The following is a 24,098-nucleotide window of genomic DNA, read 5'->3' on the forward strand; positions in this document are numbered from 1 at the left end:
CGTTGCTTGCAGTCAAATTCAAATCAACAAATAGCTAGATGCCCGTTTTTCTTTAATTAGAACCGCAGAGCACATGCATACAATAGATATAAATGGGACTGATAACTCAGGCCAGCTCCAGCCAAACAAAGCAAGAAATAAGGCTGATTGCACTGCATACGTGAAATACAACAGCAAACCCTTAATTTTATATAAATGACCTTATACAAAAAATAGTGAAAAAATGTAGGATTATGGAATTATGAGTAGTTATTTTACAAAATACCATATATTTTTCCTTCTCTACACTTAAACAATATATTATTAAATGTTGCTACAAACAGGCGATGCATTACTGAAGATTTACAGCACAACTCTACCACAGGAAGGCTACAACTCTGATTTTACAAGCAACCAATAGACTGTAGTTGTGTAATCTCGTCACCTTATTTCTACAGATGGTGGGATGGCAGAGAACTTTCGGACCAAGATTTGTTCAACAATTATCTTATGGATCCTGGCTTTTAAATTATTGTGCTATACTGTATTTAATTCTTTAATTGTTCTCCTGCGCCATATGGCAGTCTCTGGATCAAATCTAAGCTCCCATGTAGGCCAGTAGTGAAGATCCTGCTTCAGAGTCAGCACACGAGGCTTCCCATTTAAGTGGACTGTCCTAACCCTCACAAACTCTCCATGTTCCAGTCCCTACATCATCAGAAAGTATTATAAGGGAAATTGAACAAATGCATGTATTTAAACCAACAGAAAAGAATCGGTGTAGGTTCCGAACAAGATTCGCCGTCTCGGTACCGGATCCCAGACCGGTGCCACATTAGCACTATATTGGTACGATACGGTACGAAATATTTTCGGCATACCGACATTCGTACGGAAGATCAGTACCGAACCAGTACGGTATATCCGGTACCACCCGGTTTGGACTGGTACGGCAAACTATGGTCCTGATCCTCATGGGGGGGAAAAAAACCTCTGGAGGTCGTCTTTTTTTCCCTCCTATAGGGGTTGGACTCTGTGACCCTCGCAAGCACTCTCTCCCTCTATACTCGGGTACTTTTATCAACCCTCCCAACTCTCCCCTCCTCCCCCATCGCTCTTCCTTTGCCTACCCTGCGAGTATGTTGCCAAACAAGCCCTAATATGTTTCATTCAACTAGCTTTAAAATTGAATTGGGTCACACCTAACAAAAATGTCCAAAGCCTTTTCTCCAATGTCAAATTACCTATGCAACCTAACCTCTGCACTAACTTGACCCAGCCTGAGTTTAGCTTAGGATGGGGCTAGGTTGGACAAATCCCAACCTGAGCTCAGGTCGCTGGGGGATATAGAGATTAATTTAGGTTAGTATTGGCCCTTAAGCTAACCCAACCCTCCTGAGTTGCAGGCCGTATCAATGCATAAAATTGAGAACAGTATAATTAACTAACTTTGGAAAATTTTCTGCCTTATTTACTTTTGTTATATTCACATATTTTCCTATATGCATGGTTTTATTCAGGCTTTGTAATCTAATTTTGTATAATATTATATTTAAATATTAAATAAATAACAAGACATAAGCATAAGACAGCCAAAGCTTTCTAATACGAACATACCTTTGCCACTTCCACAAAGGTTTCCAGATCTGGCGTTAGTTTCCCGTTCACTTCGACTATCCATTGAAGTGCATACAGACCATACCTATGTACTGGACTCCCATGGCACCATCTGCACAAATTTATAACAATGTCATTTTAGTTCAGGGATATAGTAACAGAAACAGAGGATATTAGAGGCCTTAATTTCTTTTTATTTTACCCTGTCATTCTTTTTAATTTTCTGATAACATTAAAAGCTAGATAAGATATGTTACAATCTGCATAGAATGACAAACATTAACAATAAAGCAAGGTGTTATCCCTTAAACACTTCTTTTGCCTGGCAGCCTATCTTTTTAACAAAATACTAAAGTACATCCAAGTCCAGTGCAGCCTACAACTAACTAGCCATGCATATAAGACATGTTGAAAAATTTAAAGGTAGAAATCACTGCACTTCAAGTGTACAAAAAAAATAAATTCAGTGAGCAAAGGGAGAATCTAAGTGAAAATAATGGATGGTGCAATTTTCTTACCTTGCCACATACACCCCATGGCCTTCTTCAGGAAGAAACCCAAGAGCACGTACTGCTGGATGAGGATCCTGGACTATACATCCGCACCAATTCACCATGCGCGTTGTGCCATTGCCATCTCTGATGTCCGTTCCAATGATAAAGTCATTTTCTTGACCCTGCTTGAACACAAAGCAAAAATTACAGGATTTTCCTTTCAAAGAATAATGAGAATTATGTCACGTGCACCTGTCGAAAAATAGTCATCTTAAGACCACCGTCAGTGTCTTCACATTTGTCTAGATCTTGGCAGGCATTTTCTATGTCATGGAAGCATGTAATTGGCTCTTTATTGATCGCTAGGATCATGTCTCCTTGCTCTAACAGGCTTTCAGCTTTAGATCCTGCCAAACAACCTTTAACACGCAATACTTGCCTTCTTACTGGATCCTTTTTGGCAAGAGCCTGCAAAGCACAATAGTCAGCAATAGAAATTACATCTAATGACGGAAATTAAACTTCAACAGTCAATGTATATGGCAATTTCCAATTACTTAATTTACGTAAAAAATAGTGCTCCATAATCTTGAAGGAAACTCCAACTAATAGCAAACAAAATATTCATGTGTAATTAGGATCTTTTGTCAGAAATGGACATTACACTGGCACCCAACAGATATTTAAATTTCTAGCATACAAATCTCCATAGTTCTAAACTGGACTACAGTGAAAGATAAACACACGGACATGCAACCGCGCACAAGCACACGCACAGTGAGTGAGTGAGAGAGAGAGATTTCTTATAGGTAATATTAATAAACATGCCAAGAAGACACAACTTGGTATTTGAACATTACAACAGAGGTGCAGATTAAAAGAAAGTCAAGACCAACAGTTTACAAAACCCCTAGGTCAAAATTCCTTGATTTCGTTGCTGCATAGTTACACAAGAAGATCAATTTATAAAGGAAATATATGTAACGCCCCTACTCAACCCAATCAACACAATACAATTGAATTCATGATGCAGCCTTCATTCGCAACTAAGCAAATGCCTCAACAGGAAAGATGAAATTAGGGGAAATGGGCTATCTTGGTCCAACCTAGACTAAAACTAGATTATGGAGACAAAATTCCACCTTTACTAATAAAAAAAGAATATAAAATTTATATATGAAATTTGATGTAAAAAGGAGCAACAAATCAAAAAAAGATAAGATGGACAATAATTTTCACCTGTACCCAACTGTCACTCAGTCCAAAACTTCTGGCCTTAGAAAGCAAGGTTGGATAAAGCTCCACCTCTAGGATTCTAACAAGAGGCATTGGCCTTTTTATGCCATTAATAAGAAGAAGTGGTCCCGACGCACCAGAGATTATCTTCTCAAGGACTTGACTGATTGCATATATGGGTATGCCTCTAACAAATTGATGATCTTCCAAAGAGTTACAACCATACTTCAACTGCAGACCAAGATATTCGAATATTACTTTTCAGACATTTTTCAAAGCAATTAAATTTACACTACGGCATTGAATAGTGCAGACCTGAGTAGAAAAGCTTGCCCACAACGCCTGGACCCTTCCATGCTCATCAGTAAGCACACCAGAAAAAGTACTACCAAAATCTAAAATAAACCAGAGATTATTACAGAAAAAGAAGATGAATTTCGAAGTTGTATCCTAAGAGGATCTATGTAACTGTCATAGAAGATATCATTGCTAAAGAGCTTACCAGTATCAAGCTCAATGACTTCCATATTGGTTGCTCGATATCGTGGGCAGTCAGCAGATCCAATATTCAATGCAGCGCAAGGATTGGTAACAATCGATTTTCTTGATGTTGCCTGTAAACTTCTACTTAGGCCAACCAGATATACAGAATCCCCTCGTCGCAAAGCAGGTTCTGTAAGATGAAATAGGGAGGATCAACTACTAGCTGATTTTAAAGAAGCAGTATTGCGACAAATTCACCATGTCCCATCAAAATATGAACAATCGTGGGATAAAGAATCTAACACAAACTTGTTAATTAGTGATTTCATAACGAATAAACAGTTTAGTTTGCATTAAAATATTATGTTCTTTTATTGGTCTAGTTGCAGGACTTGGTTATTTCTAGCATCTTAGAACAAAGTTGATACTCATTGCTGTGTCTAAGCAAAACTTCATGAAGAAACAAAGCCACACCCGATTATCCCATTTGCAATTTCTGAGTGGAATATCAAGGCTGGGGAAAGCGTAGGTTGCTCGGTTGACTAGTTTGTGTGATGCAGGCCCAAATAAGAGGGCACTGTGTATATGCATTTTTGAAATCAAAGGGCCAGGATATTCAAGGTCCCAATTCAAATGAAATCAATAAACAGGACAGAAGTGAATGACATTGCTTTCTAGGTTGCCCATAGGTTTTAGGGAATAGGTACAGGTATCCGGAAAGGTAATCTAGAGGTCTTAGCGGCTTCCAATGATGACTTGATATTGGCATCAAATGAGACTTTAGGTAGCAGTGCATTGGTCTGGTGAAAAAAATGAAATAAGAGTGCAGATGTGGTGTTTTTAATCAGTAAAGAAATAAGGGTGAATCTTTGTTTAAAGGGCCTTTAGGGTCTGTTATGACTTTTGTTTTAGTCTTATGAAAAAAGAACAAAGAAACCTTCATATTATGTATTGAAAACTGGAAAAAATAAGAAGACCGAAAATAAGAAGATAGACGCAAAAGTAAAAAAATAAATAGAGAAAATTGAGAAAGTAATGGGACACAATGAGAAAGGAAAAAAACAAGAATGAAGAAGATATGTAGAAGCGAAAGGAAGGAGCAAGCTATTCTTGGATTTGCTAGTCATCAAGATAATCATAACAGGCCCCAGACCAGCCTCCCAAAAACTAGCCAGACCCACTTTTGCTTGCCTCATTGACTCCATTTAGGACTCCACAAGAGATATCAAATCATCCAACCGTTGATGCCCAAAACCTTCCACAAATAACAGAACTCAGATTCCAATAAAAACCCTTATAGGACAAAGATTAAGGTATCATATTTTACCGGTCTTGAGAGTGTGTACCGTGTTGGACAAGTATAAGCACAACAAAGAGGTAGTTACCTCCCTCAAAAAACACAAAGAGGTACATACCACTGTACTGTAAATACCGGTCTGCATCAGTACATGCTAGTGCCTGCCAGCTTGCCAGCATGACTTGGACTAGTGCAGATTGAGGCAAACTCTGTCATGTGCCCCGGGATGTGGCTGACATGGTATGATAGGTATGGCACCATATTGTGCCAGCCCAAGACCAGCATGGACTTGGCATGCAGTTCATTGATCCTTGATATAGAAAGACAAACTTTCCGAAGCAAAACCTTGATGACTTTAAGATTTACTGTATATACCCATGAACCCACCCGAAAATGCTAAGCAGAAAGTATTGTTCAGGGTAGTTAGCCCTGCTTATGTACCCAGATGTCCCCAACACATGACAAACGTGGGAGTACATACACGTTGGCATGGGTCCTTGCACACTCCCATTTAAGCACATGTTCTCAGCAAGGGAAGAGTTGAAGTAGAAACAAAAATGCCATGACCAGCTTGTGGTCAGCCCCAAAAAGACCCATGCTACAATGTTTCCTAATCCACATGGGCCATGGGTTGGACTGCTATAGTACCATTTGTAACTGAAGATCTCAAGTACAAAAGCTAGCCAGAAAGTATTATTTGGGGTCCTTAAGCTTATGTACCCAACATCTCTCAAACATGACCAATGTGGGTCCAAACACATACCCACACAGGTCTTTACACTTACAATCCTATAAAAAGAGGTGCCCTAGTGCATGAGGCTCCTGCCACTAGGGAGGGTTGGATGTACGCAATTTTACCCCCCCGACGTGGAGAGATTGTTTTTGTTTTTTGAACTCATAACTCCTTAAGTTACAATATAACAACTTTACCATTGCGCCAAGGCTCACCCTCTACACTTATAATCCTATATATTCCTAAATTAAGAATGGCATAGGCAAAACATGCAAATTCCACCTACATGCGCATGTATGTTAAACACTCTCAAATACTTCAGGATCTAAAGAATTGAAAATGACAGCTCATAAGATAAAAAAAATGAAACAATATCAAGAATACGAAATAATACCAGTATAAGTTAGAATTAGGTACTCTCAAAAGTAGGCAACTAGACTAAATGATCCATGGAAAAAGTTTCGTAGCAACTTAGATAGCATATTCACCAATTGCCCTCTCCAACTTTGGACATGATGGTTTACTAATATATAAAAGGTTATAAAGAATTTGGATATAAATACTTCATCAGGCAAAGGTAATGTGGAATACATATGAACAAGCCAATTCCAATAACTTCCATGGAAGATTCACTGGCTAAACTTATTGATGTGGTAGATTAAATCCGGTTTGTTACAAGAGGAAAGAAAAACTTTAACATTCCTAATCATGTAGTAGGCACAATCTTATGAGAGAAGACAGCACATGCACAGGTTCAAAGGCATGCACGTATGCAAAAAAAAAAAAAAAAGTAAACTAACCAGGAAGAAGTTCAGCTGCACGAACAACGGAAGCACCTGCTCCCAGAGCAGAAGGATTGTAAGCAACAAGTGCATAGTTGTGAACAGGGTGCAGAAAAACAACCTGAGGGTCCATAACTGAGTCAAAATAAGATCTGAATTAGCAATCTGTAATGTATGTAATTTAATAAACATATACCTCCCCAGGAATTTCCATAGGATATGCAGCAAATGAAAGCATTACGTCAGAAACAGATACAGCAACTGTGTTTTTGTCGACAGCTACTAAGCCCATGTTTTCTGAATGATATATGATGACTCCAGTTCCAAAAAAATGTTGAGAGTGCACGCCATCAAGCATACATGATGGTGGCACATGAACCTGCAAAGCGTAATTTAATATGAAGAACATAATTCTGTCAATCAACAGTCAAGGTATAAAGCAAAATCTTGTTAACAACTCGGGATTATAATTTATGAATGGCTGTTCGAAGAAAAACAAACTACATCACCAAACAAGATAGCACTGGGCTAAGGTTCAAGAAATATGGAGAAAAATTGAAAGGCATAAGCTTGACAAAACATATGCATAATTGATGAGTAACATCATCATTAGAATGACTGCACAACCACTGGTTGTGTCAAACCTGTGTTCGCTGCAATCCACAACTGTAATAAAGAAAACTTCAGCCTTCTTTAAAGAAAACATCACATGACATGTAAGTTATCATATGTTTATATTCTTAAAATAATTTGGAAAACTAAAATATTGCATGTTGCAGATAATCCGATATTATATGTAAAAACAAATATTCTGAATTAGAATGCCATGTGCAAAGGTGATAAGCAATAAAGTGCTAGCAGAAATTCCAAAGAAATAAGAGCACCATCCAGTTAGCAACACTGATAGTTAACACTGACAAGCATTTTAAAGGCAATTCTGACAACAGGTATCATTACTATAGAGAATAGTGGACCAAGATGAAAGAAAACAATTTCCCACTGATAAATCAATACGACATTGGGGGTACTGTTTTCTCCTACCTCAAACATCACAAGAGTGGGCTCTATCACCTGCTCTGCCGTTGATGCATTAGTTGTGACTGCACCCTGATCATGTGAAAGGTTAGTGTTTTCCAAGTTCAGTGGATGCCCAAAAGCCTGTTCTTTAAGCTCACTTGCAGTTCCATTAAACAAAATGCTTCTTTCTACTGCTGCATCATGTTCTACTCGTCGCCTTTTTTTCTCATTCATGGCATGTTCACCAGTGTGTGACTTCTCAATAATATTCTCATCATCAGTCTGCATTCTAACACAACCATCTGTTCCATTTTCATTGTTATGTTGATAGTCATGATCCAGCAGACCAGAATCAATCATTGATGCCTCTGTACTAGACCTCGTGTCTGATCCACCACAATGAAAAGCTGAAGCAAATAAAGGAGAACCTGATGGTATTGCTGGCCTAGCCATCCACAGCCCTGTGCTATCATTGCGAGTATATATCTGAGGAGGAGCATACCATTCATGGCGATCAACTGTGACCAATACTGACTGCGACCAAAGTTGATGAAAAGTTAAAAAATGAGCAAAGCTCACTGAAGCATTTTGTTACTTATGATAAATTTTGGTTGCAAAGGAGGTAAAAGGAGTAAATGACATAAATGGGGGGGAAGCTACATTTATGCTTTTGGAAATATATGAGAAAAAGAACAAGCTGATTGAGAGAAATTACTGTCAAGATTTTCACAATTTCCGTTGCTGTTATTTATACAAAATAATTGCTCACAGTGAAATGGGATTCGATAACAGGAATTTCACACTCTCACATCATGTCTTTTGGCAGTAATTTACAGCACTAACTTATGAAGCTGAAGATTCGAGTACTGGCTTATTGTCAGGCAGCAACTACTCCACTATGGGGACACCAACACAATATACACTATTGCAACAGAATCCGGCATGCTTATATGTGGTGGTAGCACATATTAAAAAAAACATGAAATTACAAAGTACAATATCACATAATACCATGAAACAGTTTGATAACACAGCAGATTAGGTGAACCAAAAGTCAAAGGAATGGCTCTTTGTGCTGCACAAGCGCACACAAATGCATGCATGCATCTGTACATCAGACATACATGATAGATAGATAAATAGCATTCAAGCTATTGATTGACAACATAGACTGAAATCATTATTTGCAGCAATGAGGTTCTGAGAGTGATACTCGCTCACCCATCATAAGCATATCAGCCTAGCATAAAAATCTAAAGGGAATACACTTACTTAAAATTAACAATAGAAGAGAAAGAGGCAAACCTTATTTCGATGGCGATCCGTGTGGCTGACATATTCTAAAGGAACCCGAGCACCTCTAGATAATTTGGCAAGGACTGAGATGAAGTCATCCAAATTTGATATTTCCTCTCCTGCAAACTTCTTGATAATGGCATGTCGTGGAACACCTGCTCGAGAGAGCATATACCTGCAATAATGGTTTGATTTATCAAATCAGCTTTAAACATATTGCACTCAGTGCAGACACCATTTTTCACACTGTCATTTCAGTCTATCCAAAAATATATCCTTACCATCAGATAATTGCAAAGAGGATAACACAATGGTGCTGGACAATATTTAAAATGAATTTAATAGGATGCTTGTGAAAGTCAGAGAAGATATAAGGGAACCTTGGATAACTTCAAAAATTTGTTACAATGGCATTAGTCTAGGTGGGAAATGTAGCAGGAATCCTTGGATAACATTGAAGATTAATCACATATGACTTCAATTTCATCAATTCTTCCTTTTATGGATCAAAAATATGATTATGAATGTCAAAGATGAAAGCATCCATGCATAACATTAAAGTAATGACAAGTGATATTAGTCTATCTGGAAAAGGATAAAATTCCTGAAAGTACAGGCAGGGCCCACCAGATTGGTAACACAGTGTCACAATTCCTTTGTGTTTCATCACACAAGTTCTGTCAAGCATTCACAAAGTCATTCAATCATGAAGATTACAACTACAACAAAAGCATGAAGTATACGTCCAAAATGGCAATAAGAAATGCAATAATTCACCAGTGCGATATCAATTGTCACTGATTATATTAATAATTATGCAATGAAAAATATATACCTCATTAACTATTGATATATACTAATATAAAATTGCAACAGACTTCAAACATTAATATTAATTCAATTTTTGATAGCCGTCAGCTTATACAGGAAGGCAGACAGTATCTAATGATAAATTTAGGAGTTGAACGTCTCAGAACAGAAAAGAGCTCTGCTATAGCATACTGCCAGCCAGTCCAAAGGGCATCATAACCGAAGGTTTGAGTGGTTTGAGAGCTGTCCTCCATTGGCGCAGGGGGCCAAGTTCATTCTTCTTCCTTCTAGTTTCATTCATGAAGCTCCTTTTCTTTTCCTTTTTCCTTTTATATTACATTTTTCTTTGCATCCTAATCAAATTCTCAAGTGTCTTGGTAGATGCAAAAGGAAACAATAGGCATGACTTAAGCATTCATGAATCATGATAAACTTGATCTAAATGCCTCTTGAGAAACAAAATAATTTTGCATATTGTAACATGCCATTTGAAAGTACTAGGGTTACACAAAAAAACCCTCTAGTGACAATAATCTAATAGTACGCCAATCAACTTTATAGATATGCTCTTCCTTTCACACAACTAATCTCTCAAACTGGGAACGAATTGCACACACCTCATTGTTGTCTCAGTAATCAATAGCTGGTGGCACCTAAAGATAACTGCCCCCAAGAACCTCTCTTTATACCTCTCTCTTTGATCATGCAAATGCTGAAGGCAATATTATTGACTGGTAGTGAAGGGATATCTTGAAAGGAATGCACGAAAGAATCTAGCAGTGGAAATGGTTGCAGACAATTATGACTAGATAATACATCCCATGCAGACTGACAATGTCTCACCCATGCTATTAACCATGAGTTGTACCACAAGCCCTTCCAACAAATAGATCGAGAAAAAGATAGTAATCAGGGGTGATAATTTTGGGTCCAACCAGTCAACCTGACTTGAACCAAGAAGAAAAAAATTTGATGGGCGAACCTCAACTAGTAAGCATATTGAATAAGATCCAACAATGATTCCCAGCTAAAAAGTCAGATTTAGTTTGGATTTAAATCTGCTTACACCAATAAAACCTACAAATAATAAAAACTAAATACATGTTCTCTAAATGATTTGCACTGTTTAGTCTTAGTCAAATTCAAGTAGCCCATATAAAAATAAATATAAATAACTACTAACTTAAGCAAGCATGTTTCCACTTCATCTCTCGAGAATGACCTTAGTCACCTTATCCACTCTATCCCCTCCCTAGCTCTCTAATTGCGCTATAATAGCAACATTCTCCAAATTATTGAAATCTTGTCACACTCAATCGTTGCCATGCATGAAAGAGGATTGTTCACTGATTCACAGATTTATGATAATTCATGCTTCATTCATGATTTCTCGAAGAAAGCATTCAAGAATTCACAATTTAACTTTTTTGCATTCAAAAATTCTAAAAGGTGACACCATGAGCGTAAAGTTCATCTGCCAGTTAATGATAGATTGACAAGGTAGAAATCAATATTTTAAACGCGTTATTTAAGAAAATGAGAACACAAGTCGTGAACAAAAATAGAAAAAGGACAATGATTTTGATTAAGGCTAGCAAAACACTAAAATAAATCACTTATACTTACCCTGTCTCTGCAACATATACAAGACCACATTTGAAACGAAAATTTCGAGCCTGCAAATTAAATTAGTATACAACAGCATAAGGTCTGCAGCAAATACATCAATGCAAAAACTAGCACAACAAAGGCCAACATTAATTTAATCAGAAAACTTAAGTAACCCAGTTCATTAGATTGAGTTATAAAAGGTGCAACAATTTTATAATATACCCACATTTTAATACTCAGCTCAATATTAGAACAGGAAGTATATCAGATAGCTTATGCTCAAAGATTTGAGCACAAAGCCTAGTATAGAACATAAAAGATATTTCTTAAATTTCATTTCCACAGACCATGAGAAGTTGGATTACTATCATTTGTGGTGACACCGGACACAAAATTGCATTTTTGTTCTTTTTCCATCTCAGACTAGTAAAAGACAACCAAGCAACTTATACAAATCAAGCTAGGATGTCAAATGAATTGACCATCGGACTCTACATTACCTCCTTATTACTTTTAATCAGCAATGAGAGGTCTGATAAAAATTTTAAGCATGCAGGCCAGCTGGCCTTATCAACGATTTTTGTCCACAAGATCGCTGCTCTACCTCAAGTCACTTGCTATATGCTGATGGCACCCTTCAGTCTTGTCATCTTTCAGTGTATTAAATCCTAATTAATTTGATTTCAGCTTTGATCTGCTTTAAGGAGCTACAAGGTATTAAGATTAGAATTCATGAGTCAGTGATTGCATGTGTCAAACTGGCATGGTAAGCTGAAGAGGGCAGAGCAGTTTGATGGGTTGGGGATCAAAGGAAATTATTCCCCACAGAATGCAGAATGTAGCACACTCTATCCCAAAGTAATAAAGTGCAAGTTAGAGGATGAAGAATGTTACACCCGACACCAGCATTTTCAGAGAGCGCAGTAGCAGAATTGGTTTCGATTTTTTTTCTTTTTTTTCCGAGAAGGGGGAGGGGGGTTGATGGTGCAAAATAAAACTTCTACAATCATGAGGTGCCTTAGCAAAAGATTTTATGAAATTTCAATATTCAGGGCCACAATGGCATCTAGAATAGATGCAATATAAGGAAGATCTTATATAGTAGGGAGAATGACAGCTCTAACCTACTTCTATCTCAAGTTATCTTTGCATTGTTGCCTGAAATCTGATGCCAAGATTGTGTATCTGGATAGGGTAGCTAGCTGATGAAAATAGAATGCTTTAAAAAAGTGTTAGAAAAAATCAAGTATAATGGGCTTGACAAGGATGGAGAATCCAAATATCTCTAAATGCAAACCCTTATCTGAACTCAGTTATTGATGGCTTAATTCCGAGTAAGTAAATCTCAACGATAGATTCTTCTATAATAAACCATGCTTCCTTGAGTTGCCTTTATCAAAAAGATCGCACTAGTCATATATAATTGCTAGAAAATGGTTTGAGCTGGTTCCCAGAAGTGGCAGCTAAAAAGGCTTAGCATATGCTTATAAAATAAACTTTAGAACATATAGAGGAGATCAATGAATGTTTGCAAGTTCCTGATATGATTTCGAACTTAGTACCTGAGCCGATAAGTCAAAAGAAAATTTCAAGTAAATATTAATGGAGTTCAACAAGTGATTTGTAGGCATCAAAGTTCTTTTGGCTTTTAGGAATTAAAAGAAGTCCTTTAATTTGAAAAAAAAAAAGGGTTGGGAGAAGAGAAATGTAATATGATTTCAGGTTATGCTTACTTGACAAGAGGAGATTACTTTTATTTGAAAATCATAAACTTCTTTGCTACTAGAAACACTACAACACTGGCGAGCACTGGGTGTCAATGTTAATTTTGATTGAATTAGTTATGACGGAATTTGAAAGCCTCTGAGAAAAACTTTAGGAAATTTGTAGAAAAGCCCACTTTATTTGCATTTTGCAAAGACAGGTTTCTTTTTTTGGCAAAAATCATCCACTTGGAACTGTACTGGACAATTAAAGCATAGCTTTGAAAGAACAAACACACTCGGTGCATGATGTGACAGTCAGTGCACACATATTGGTAATGTATGCACCTGTAATACACATCAATAAGCATATGAAAATGATCTTATGGTAGTCACAGATCAGGAGTCTAATGGTCAAGTAAAATCCAAAACAGACCTTTCTACAAAATAAATAAATCTGACTTGTTTTTGCAAAAAAAAAAAAAAGAGAATTTTTCTTGAAAAATTGAAAAAGCAGTGGCCATTTTAAAAAAATTAAAATGAGTAATACAAATAGTTTGTTTAATGAGATTATTGGGTTCATAAACAAACTGCTAAGTTTAGTGTTAAACATGACACTGGTCAGTCTTCCAAAATCCCTGTTTAGGTTGAAATATCTGTTTTTGCTCTTGCTCTGAAGGCTTTAAATACTACATGTAAATTTATGTTTTCCCCAGGATTATCAATGTTCATTCTTTAATTGAGCCAGTCCTAATTACAAAAACAAAACTGGTTTTGTGAACTATTATCAGTTGTTGGGTTGGTTGGCTTGGCTGGCTCCTTGTTTCACCTGTAATTTTCTATTAATATCATTCTGGTGTGTATTCCTTGCCTTTATAGAAACACAAAAGGGGTAGTATTCTGCACCTCATTCTTCAATATTTACACTTAATTCATACTTAGATATCGGCCCATTAGGTGCACTTGAGGGGAGCATGAGTGTATTCACCTCATCTAATTTTCCGTTATTTGTGTAAACATGATAAACACACACTCATTGGAGCATATATACTCTTGCTCTTTCCTTAAAGCAAAAACTGAACAACTGGGGTGTTTTTTTATTAAAATGGGAGTATCTATAGATGTGCAAACAGAAAAGAAGTGCATGACATCTGTGACCATGGGTGTCAGACACAAAGACTTTCACACTATATATTGACTTATAAAGTTTATATATACATAGAGAGAGAGAGAGAGAGAGAGATTAGATTAAGCTTTGCTTGAACTACAAGGCTTTTGTAGGGACATAATAACTGGAAGTCCTACTTGGTCCAATTGCAAACCAAAGAAATCAATAGATATATATAAGATTTAGGAAAAAAACATCTTTCTACCTGCTGATATGAGAGAGGAAGGATAGCAGCACCACTCACTTCCAAGAAGTAATTTGGAGTGATAGAATGCAAATCCTGAACCTGATGCATTAACACATTATCATGTTAACAAGATAAAAACAATCTGAACAAAAAGCAAAATTAGTAGTCCTCCTACCACAATCCATACATCATCCTTAGAATAGCATTTTTGCTTGGACATTAAGCATAAGGAAGAATATCCCAAAGTTTCCTTAGGGACTCTTTGGTTGCCTGTGAGTTTTTCAAAAACAGATAATCATAAAATAAGATTATCCATAGAGTTTTTATAAAAAACAGGGGCCGGGCGCCGGGGGGGGGGGGGGGGGGGGGGGGGGACTAGTCAGTTTTGGCAAAATATGTTTCATGGGAAATAACCAAACAACATTTGTAAAACCCGTACATTTATCGAGCTTCTTTGAAAACCTGTTTTAGTAAAACTTGTCAACCCGTCAGCCCAACATAAAAAAATGATGCACGAGATATTTCAAACTTACCTTCAATTTCACCGTCAAGGAAGTTCCACCTCTTTCAATCTGCAAATCTATCTCCCCGTCAACGCTGTCATCAAGTAAGATCTCCAGTTTAAGAAACTGGGTAACAACCTGCGCTAAAATGTCATAAATTTACAGAAGAACTATTTTCTTCATGAAGCACAGAGAACATATTCACCTAAAAAATTGAATTAAAATATAACAAAAAAGGAAAAGCAAAGACTAGCCACTTGACAAGCAGTTTGCTATTGTCCTTGACTGCATGTCCTAAATCATATTTGACATTTCTGTAACCTGTAGTTAGGTTTTCACACAACATTTACAAAACATCATTTCAGTTAATTGTTAGGGCTAAAGATCAATCCAAATTGGCAATGAAGTTGTTCCAAGTCTTTCTTTTTATCCATGTGGCCAAAGAGGGCATAAGGCTATTAGAGATACCAGTCATACATAAATTATGTTAGCTTTTCAAACAGTCTATATATTCTGATGCCTGTGTCTTTCGTGCATGAAGAATGTAAGTGGGCAAAACCACCCCCTTTTGGTGAATATTGGCATGCTCTGCATTCATCTGTCCTGCATGTTAATGTCTACCTCAAACCTAATGTCAAAATTAAAGAATCATACCATCGCAATCACTCTAGAATCAAATCATACATCACAAACCAGGAAAAAGGTTGGGATACAACCAAAGCATGGAGGTACAGATCACCTCCCCAGAATCATTCGGTCAATGCCGTAAGATTCTTTTCGACCATCATAACATAAAGATTTTATCCGTTTCAAGTTCAGCAAAATAATACAGCCCAAATAACTATTAGCTTAATAATTGGGATGCAACAAACCAAATATTAAGAGCAATACCCAAAAATTCACTTACAATATAACAAATCTTGATAAGGGATGCAGCATACATTGTACATGAACATTAGTGGCTGACCAAAAATAAAATCATATACATCTCTGCATACCAACTTGTATAACTAATTTACAATAACCTATTAATCATGACCACACAGGGACCAAAATTTTCAATATCTTGACATGGATATTGAAGAGTATGAAGGTCAGATCTGTGGGGAATCCCACTAGCTGCTCAAGAAACTGGTTTTAGGAAGGAAACACAATAGGTCCATCAAATTGTGAGGCAAAGTCATAATCAATCTCATGATTCATCAATTCTTTTTAACATGGATCCAATTATCATGATTGATAGTAGAAATAAATTTACAAGATAGAAACTCCAATTATCAAATGTTTAGAATAACAGAAACATGAAGAGCGGAGGAGTTTCAGACTGAGTGCACCAAAAAATAGCAAAAAGTTCTGATTCAGAAGCTACCATGACTTTGGAATCTCCCCAACTTTCACACGCATTACAAGCATCTTAATTGCATGAGTAATTGCAACTCTATCACCAATTTCAACTTGATCTTTACATGGTAAACTTGAACGATACTGAAACTGACTATGCAAAATATCAATCTACTACTAAGGAGATAAACCCAAAAAAAATGAAAATGTACCAAATCACCCACTTTGGATATGTTACTTGAACAAATCGCATTAAAACACACCTGCATCCCTTTCAACGAACAATGCACCCCAGTTTAATTGAAACTAGAATCCCAAATGCAATACCATTCACAAATGAATGCCACTCTTGGAGTCGAAATCTTCCTTGATTCCCCTAACAGCCCTATCATTACTACAAGAAAATATCACTGCTATCCTTTAAATTACCATGTAGTGATATACCAAAGAGTCAAGAGAAAGGAAGCAAACAGGGTTGAAGGCCCGGGAAGCAAACCGAAAAGCTCAGCTTTGCGGAGCGGACCAATCTCCCATATCGCGCAGACTGCACTGGCAAAGCCAACCTCTTCCTCCCAACATCTTAGGGAAGGTTCAAGGACCAAAGCACATGACCAAAATCAAGAGGTTGGTGTTTCTGGCTTTTTTCTAGGTTTTGAGGTGAGCAAACCTCATGCGAGGCTTTCAAGTTTTCCTGTTCGAGAGAGCTCCTTGACCCTTTTTCTATTTATGATTAAAAAAGGCACTCATCAGTCGCCCCCTTTCCTATTCAGCTTTGTTTGCCCGTTTCTAGGTGGGTCACTTCACGAAAGACATTGCTTAGGACCAACGGGTCACACGACAAGTGCACAATCGACTTTGCATGCTCCATCCTTCGGCCCTTCGCCTATAGGCTTGGCGGGCAAGCTACCGAAGCGACTAGCTTCTATCGGAAGCAAAGCTTTGTAAAAGCTTCTAGAGGCATTCTGGTAGGAAGGCCTTGTCTGATTCCAATGAAAATCTATGTTAATAGTTTCACTATGAAAAAACCATAAATTACTAAGTAATAAGTTTTCTTCTCAAGGAGATCTTTGATGAAGTTTTCTGTCGGCTTCAGTCACTACCCCAAATTTTTCCATTTACAATCTGTTTCAATTTTAAAGTTCTAAGATCCACTCGTTGTTCTCTACTGTGGTTAATAATGAAATTGATAACTGATCTTAAGATCCACTCCCACCAAATAGATATCAACCATAATCCAAGCTCTCTGTGCACAAAAATCATTGAATCATCCACATTTGCACGATAGGAAAAAGGTTGTCAACCCCTAGTGCCTTGAAGATCCAAAAATCAAATACATTGTGCGTGCACATGAAAGCATGTCCACGCACACACAAACACATACACACTAGACAAAAGCAAGGGCTGGAGTACTGTATCATAATGCATATTGGTATGGTACAAAGGGGTACATTACAGTACCATACTGACAGTTGTATGCCTATTGTGCTGGCATAGCAAAGATAAGGTGTATCACATATTAGGACGGGTCAATGCTGAAGCGCATAACAGTACCATACAATACAATCAGTTTGCTCTTGAATCCTTATAAGAACACATCAAACACAATAAGCCAATAATACTCACTAGTCACTACGTTCTGGTACATACTGATCATGTAATTTCAACAAACAAAAAAGTTAGAACTTATATGAAAATTATAATCAAGTAAAAAACTCACCTCCCCATTCACACAGACTAACACATCACCAGGCTCCAGTTGTTTATGAGCTGGACCTCCAGGTACCTATAAGATTTTCTTTTTTCTTAAAATCCCTTGACTAAATCAGCAGAAATGTATCATGACGTACACAAAACCATTGGACAAGCAAAAACTAACATGACTAAACAACTCACCACAGAATCAACAACCAACATTCCTGTCTCACCAGCAGGAGAAACATGCCTCACCATCTAATTGATAAAAAGCATACAGGAAAACACTAAATTAACCAAAAACAGAGTAAGCGTGTAGAATATAAACCAGCTTAACATCTAGATAAGCCTTTACACATAAACCAAGAGAATAAGATGTTATGGAACAGAAAAGAAGAATTATATGAGTAAATATTGATTCAAGTAATAGTCTACTTACTTGTTCTGTTTCTGCTTGTAGTCCCAGTCGTCGTGTTTCATCAAATCCTTTATGCAGAAAAGTCACCTAGAAATTTAATAGAAGAGGCACATAAAAATTATAATAGAATGCTGGTCGATGTAGCTAAGCTGGAATTATGTTTGAATTATGTTTTCCATTTCATAATAGCTTGCAGTAATACCAAAGGTAACCCTTGGAAGGAAAGCTCAGCGAATGAGAAATCATATAGCCAACAATAAGAAATTGAGTTATGGTCTGATCAAGGTTTCAAAAACCAGTACCAAGGCGGTACCAGTTTTTTGTTGGTCTAGTATAGTACCAATCCATACCGTATCGACTCATAGTACAGCGCAACATATCGATAGTGAAGCAGCACATAATCTTTTTCCTTTTCTTTTCTCTGTTTTTTTTTCAATTTCTTTTAAATTGTAGATGGGTTTGGTTCATTTTGGGTCCAATTTGACCCAAACTCTAGTCAGGTTTAGAAAAGGAAGAGATGGTGACCATCGTAGAGAGTTAGGATTTTTGTTTTCAAGCAGTGATAATAAGATCTCCAAGCAGATAGAGAGCTCCAGCAGAAGCTAGTCCATTGTGCTCACAACCGACTCCTACAACAGCGGAAACTCCTCTACAGTCTTCCCCTCCACTACACCTCTCTCTCTCTCTCTCTCTCACTCTCACTCTCTCAATCAATCAATCCTACTGATTCCCAATCCATAACCATCTATATGGACTTGGTACTGATTGAACCAAGACTGGTACCACCGTGTACCGGCTAGTACCTACTTATATGGCCGGTATGTACCAATACCACTTGGTTTCAATGACCCAGACCCCATCCCCATCCCATATTTTTGCCCAGAATGCAGCACCGCCCTGTTCTTACATTATTTAAAACCTTGGGTTTCGTAATTATGATCGTGGTCATTTAATCCACTGCTTTATTGCAATGGGAACAAACCGAAGGATTACAACTTCCTATTAGTTAGAATGGTGATCTTTACCTTGGTTTATTTTATAATATTAATCAATAAATCTGGTTAAGGTAGTATAACAACATGAATATCCTATACACTCATTATAACATATCAGATATATCCAAAAATGAAAGATCAGATGAGCCTGGGGCCAACAAACCTGAAGTGTACCACGCGGAATGGTAACAGCATCTGGCTTGGTTCCAAACACACTCCAACTCTCCTGAATTAATTTTAATGCTCTCACAACCTACAAACATTTCCAAAAACAGATTAAAGAACATTTATTTAAATGCATAGGTTTAAAGCAAGGCAAATCTTTTTCTCACAGAAAGCATTCCCCTAAAATTCAGGCATAGAGCTGTCTCATTACATACACGATGTTTTACACCAACTAAAACAAGCTTTATCAAAGTAGAAAACGTGAGTCTATAGTCTTACAAAAAAAGTATAGGTTCCAAAAAAAGGCTTTGGTAACAAACCTCTATCTACCTATGAAGAATCTAGACGTCTAAATTCTGACAATGTAAAAGATAACCATATACTACAAGCCCTTCTCCAAATTATGATTACCGCAGAAACATCTCTTGTATTAGCACATTGTTTCTGTATAATACAAGAGAAATACCCACATGAACATAGTAGTGAAATATAATATGTAATCAAGCATTTAGATGACTGGTAAATTCGGAGGAAGGTTGTTGGAGGGTGCATGTCACGCGTAGGTAAAAAGCATCCAAAGCTAGCCCGGGTGCTTGCAGAGATTTGCAGGGTGTGACTGAACATAAAAATGAAGCATGCAATCATGCATTTAGATAACTGATAGTTTTTGACAAGGTTGTCATGAGGTGTACATCATGTACGTCGCATATAGGTAAAAAACACCCATCTTTAGCCCACACTCTAAGAGATATTTGGACTGATGATCCTGTCACAGCCTGGCACAGTTTTGTACTAGATTGCATACCAGAAGGTGGCAACTATTTGCACTAGATTAAATACCAAATTTCCCAAGCACCTCATACAGGCAGGCTCTGGAGTAGGAACAAAGGTTTAGAAGCCAAGAAAACATTATTTCTAAACTGCACTTGTTCCAAGGCAGACATGGCAGCAGTCAAAGTAGCACGTGGCAGAGGTGCCACTTTGGCTAAATAAGGGCCTAAAAGTCAATATAATGGTCGAGAAGTAATAGCTATGAAACAATAAGGGACACCATTGCATCACTGAATACATAATTCAACTAGTAAATTGATGGTTCATTTGCACATTCCAAACCAGATTCCTAAGGAAAAAAAACTAAGTTAAATAAGATATGCAGAACCGGTACTATGTGAGTGTAAAAAGCCTGGTAATCAATATAGATGGATGAACACCAACTCGTTCTAAGGGGAGGAAAAATGCAGAAGCACTGGAAGACTTGCTCCCAGCATTCAAGGCAACTGCTCTTCCTTGGTAGTCAATGACTGGAGAACCACTTGAGCCTCCTTTTGTCCCAGATGCCGCCTGCATAAGAAATTTGAATGTACATGAATAAACAAGAACAACAAAAACAATTAGGGATCCCAATATATGAAAACCAAATTTCTCTAGAAGTTTCACAAAAAGAATAAAATAAATGTTCTATAAGATATAATTTAATTGCAGAACTGGCCACATCAAATCAGGAGTCTGAATATTCTCTAATAATATAGGCACTTCCACATAAAAATGTCCAAAAAAGTTAGACCAACTAAACTAATTCTCCTCAGTTTCCTCAAACTACAGTCAAAACTTATGAGCAATCAATTCTATATAAGAAAAGATGGCAAAAACACAAACACTAGCCAACTGCTCAGCATCATATATTCTACTCAACATGTCCTTTGCATAACCTTATCGAGCAGGTAACTTTTTAATTTCCTTAAGAATTACTGCCTTTTCCCTTCGTCTAGATTAAGTATGTTACCATTTAGTTATTCTGACCAAAACAACATGCCAGATTTTCATAGTAATAATTTGTTCTTGACCAATATGACTTAGCTATGTAATGAAAACATGATCCTTCTGAAAAAAGCATAAAAAGAAATTTGAGTTTAACCACTTTGGGGTATTAACCTTGTTGCCCCTCTTCTTAACCATGTATATTTTGGGTAAATCGCCTACCAAGAAACTTGTTGCATCCCAGAATATGCTTCATTTGGGAAGTCTACATAGCTATTTATGGGCAAAGTTTCAGTTACCACAACTACAGTCTCTAGAACTTCAACGACAATATGAGGCCAGAGGCACACATTAGATGGCAGTCCAACATCAACATGACCGAAATATCAACATCTGAGTGTCATTTAACCATACATTAAAATGTCATGTCTATACAGGTCAAATGTTACACGGATCTTTCCCCTCATGTCTGCCATTAAAATTTCTCTCCACAGTTGGTGTAAATAATTCATGTTTAACTAAATAAGTAGGAAGTCATGGACACTGGAGAACAAAGGATCAAAACAACCTTCTGCAAATACAACAAATTTCTTTGAAAATCAAGAATAGATCTATAATTTGCAACTACCAAACAAGCAGTAGAAAGGTGAAATAGGTAAGCACTGGGCTGTCAAACAAACAAGTTGTTCATGAGCAGCACATGTCTGGCTCGAGATTTAGATCTAGATTGGCTTGATCAATTAATGAACAAGCCGAGCATGGACCAGTCTTTGGAGATTGAAGCATAAACAAACTAAACACAAGCTGAATTCATCTTGCTCATTTTCTGCTTGATATAGTTTGAGCTAATTTTATTAATATATTTTTTAAGCATAATACATATTACTAAGTTGTTTTTAACTATCTTGGATTCAGTTCTTTTAAGTACATAATTCATAATGAGAAGACCCTTTACATAATGAGAGAAAAGAAGACTAGGGGCAAGAAAGGGGCTGCAGTCCCTTTATGTGTATTCAGGACATGACCTTGTGTATGGGTGACAGGCATATAACATAACTAGTATAAAACAATTTACATATAAACGAAATGGCATCAAGTTCCTTTGATCATCTAAGGTTCTTGTAAATGTTCTATGCCTCTAATGGTGCAACATTTCATCTAGGTGGCTATAATGGACTTACATAAAACATGTCAAATCATGGATCGCATTAAAAGTAGTCATATACTAGTCACCTCACACATCCTTTGATACTTGCATCCTAACAAAGAAAACACCTGAACTATTATACAAAAGAAAGAAAGAGGAAAAGGGGCTCAGCTATAAAAATCAATCCCAAAATATCTATTGGAATAAAAATGTTTGCATTACCACCTTGATGAAAAACCATCATTATGGTGAGTTGGAGAACCTTGCCCCACTATTTCTCTTCATAAAGGGATATTCTTGCATCTCAAGGTTAATTTCTTGAATATAAGTAAGGCTCCCTATTTATTCCTTCAGTTTCTTTTCTTAATTCGGAAATACATATTGGCTCCCAAAAGTGGGTTCAAAAAGCCTCTAGACTCATGAAATATCCAGAAATTTTCTAGGCCTGATGCTCTACAAAAGATCCTGAAATTACTTGTCAGAAAGTGGAAAAAAGAGTGAAGTTTCAAGTTGTGGTACTGTTGATAAAATCATTGCCCACTGTCTCCTTTCTTCCTTGCACCCTTTCTGAAGAGATTGAAAAAGATCATATACCATCACCAATGCACCTAACTTTCCCTCCTTGTTTCAATGCAAATGAGATTAGGCTACAATTGATTCATACACAATTGTAAGCAAGTAGCTTTCCATTTGGTCGAAGATACTAAAGATCACAGCAACTAAGTTTTTGCTTGGAATGTAATGACCAAGAATGGTGGAACTTTGTAAGGGCTAGAACATTTACAAAGACTGATAATGATGAGAACAAACAAACAAAGCAGACAACCAAAAACATATAATATCACATATTGAATAATGAATTGGATCAAATGGCAAATTAAAATAAAATTATTGATAGGTGAATTTCTTCATTTAAACCAAAAATGAAATACCTGCATGTAGAACGTATTGAAGTCATTATATCCATCCCTGGATTAAGAATAGAAGAGCATAACTCAATGAATTGAATTAAAAAAAGCCAGGTCAAATTGATGATTGCAAAAAAAAGGCATAGCAGAGAATGCAAGCAGTTACATGGCAGTGATATACAATTCATAAGCACACATGTAAATCATGTCAGAATGAAATATACATTGGGGCAAGAAAATTTCGATTATTCAAGAGACTGGGGAAGATGTACAGTTTATCTTAAAATAATCATGGTCCAAATATGGAATTGGATTGGAGTCATGTTATACAAGAGTGTAGGCTTTGGAAGATCATAATTTGATTAGAGATAAAAATCTCCAATATTGTCCCTCTAAATAGAGATGCAAGATTAAAGTAGATGCCTAAAAATTAGCTCTCTATAAAAACAAAGAGTCAATTGGTGAAATCAAGGATTAAGGATTGGTCCATCTCTATCGCATTGCACCATCAGAGAGAAAATTGGGCCGCTGGATGCATCCGGGACCCAAGTCTCTCCAATAAATGATGGACCAAGAAGGTTGTGTCCTGATACTCGAGATAGCTTGGCAACATTTTTTAAAATGTTTAACAATTCTTATTGTTAATGGTCATTCCAGTCTGCATTGGTCCCATGCAATGTTTTAATTTTTAAATCCCAATGAGATAAGGGGCCTCGAGCACATCCCAACTCATTCTTGTGAGAAAACAGGATGTAGGT

At 36.9% G+C, this 24,098-nt stretch overlaps 1 protein-coding gene across 2 annotated transcripts in view; it reads right to left on the reverse strand.

Moving 5' to 3' along the window:
* Positions 1-161: 161 nt before the first annotated feature.
* LOC103702051 (protease Do-like 7) overlaps positions 162-24,098 on the reverse strand; it is a 31,393-nt gene continuing 7,456 nt past the window's right edge. The window contains exons 5-24 of one of the 2 annotated variants that reach the window (XM_039127095.1): positions 23,365-23,401; positions 20,743-20,868; positions 19,526-19,615; positions 18,389-18,454; positions 18,151-18,207; positions 17,975-18,040; positions 14,947-15,054; positions 14,432-14,512; positions 11,371-11,420; positions 8,944-9,109; positions 7,663-8,172; positions 6,818-7,000; positions 6,640-6,742; positions 3,829-3,999; positions 3,642-3,721; positions 3,330-3,557; positions 2,343-2,558; positions 2,115-2,272; positions 1,597-1,708; positions 162-687 (exon numbers count right to left, since the gene is read on the reverse strand). In XM_039127095.1, coding sequence (XP_038983023.1) covers positions 517-687; positions 1,597-1,708; positions 2,115-2,272; positions 2,343-2,558; positions 3,330-3,557; positions 3,642-3,721; positions 3,829-3,999; positions 6,640-6,742; positions 6,818-7,000; positions 7,663-8,172; positions 8,944-9,109; positions 11,371-11,420; positions 14,432-14,512; positions 14,947-15,054; positions 17,975-18,040; positions 18,151-18,207; positions 18,389-18,454; positions 19,526-19,615; positions 20,743-20,868; positions 23,365-23,401 — 2,779 coding nt within the window. In that variant the 3' untranslated portion in view covers positions 162-516. Of the gene's footprint in view, positions 688-1,596; positions 1,709-2,114; positions 2,276-2,342; positions 2,559-3,329; positions 3,558-3,641; positions 3,722-3,828; positions 4,000-6,639; positions 6,743-6,817; positions 7,001-7,662; positions 8,173-8,943; positions 9,110-11,370; positions 11,421-14,431; positions 14,513-14,946; positions 15,055-17,974; positions 18,041-18,150; positions 18,208-18,388; positions 18,455-19,525; positions 19,616-20,742; positions 20,869-23,364; positions 23,402-24,098 lie in introns of both variants that reach the window. The other variant, XM_039127094.1, reaches the window with a different exon arrangement.

This window comes from Phoenix dactylifera, chromosome 6 (genome assembly GCF_009389715.1).
Source record: "Phoenix dactylifera cultivar Barhee BC4 chromosome 6, palm_55x_up_171113_PBpolish2nd_filt_p, whole genome shotgun sequence".
Taxonomy (NCBI): Eukaryota; Viridiplantae; Streptophyta; class Magnoliopsida; order Arecales; family Arecaceae; genus Phoenix; species Phoenix dactylifera.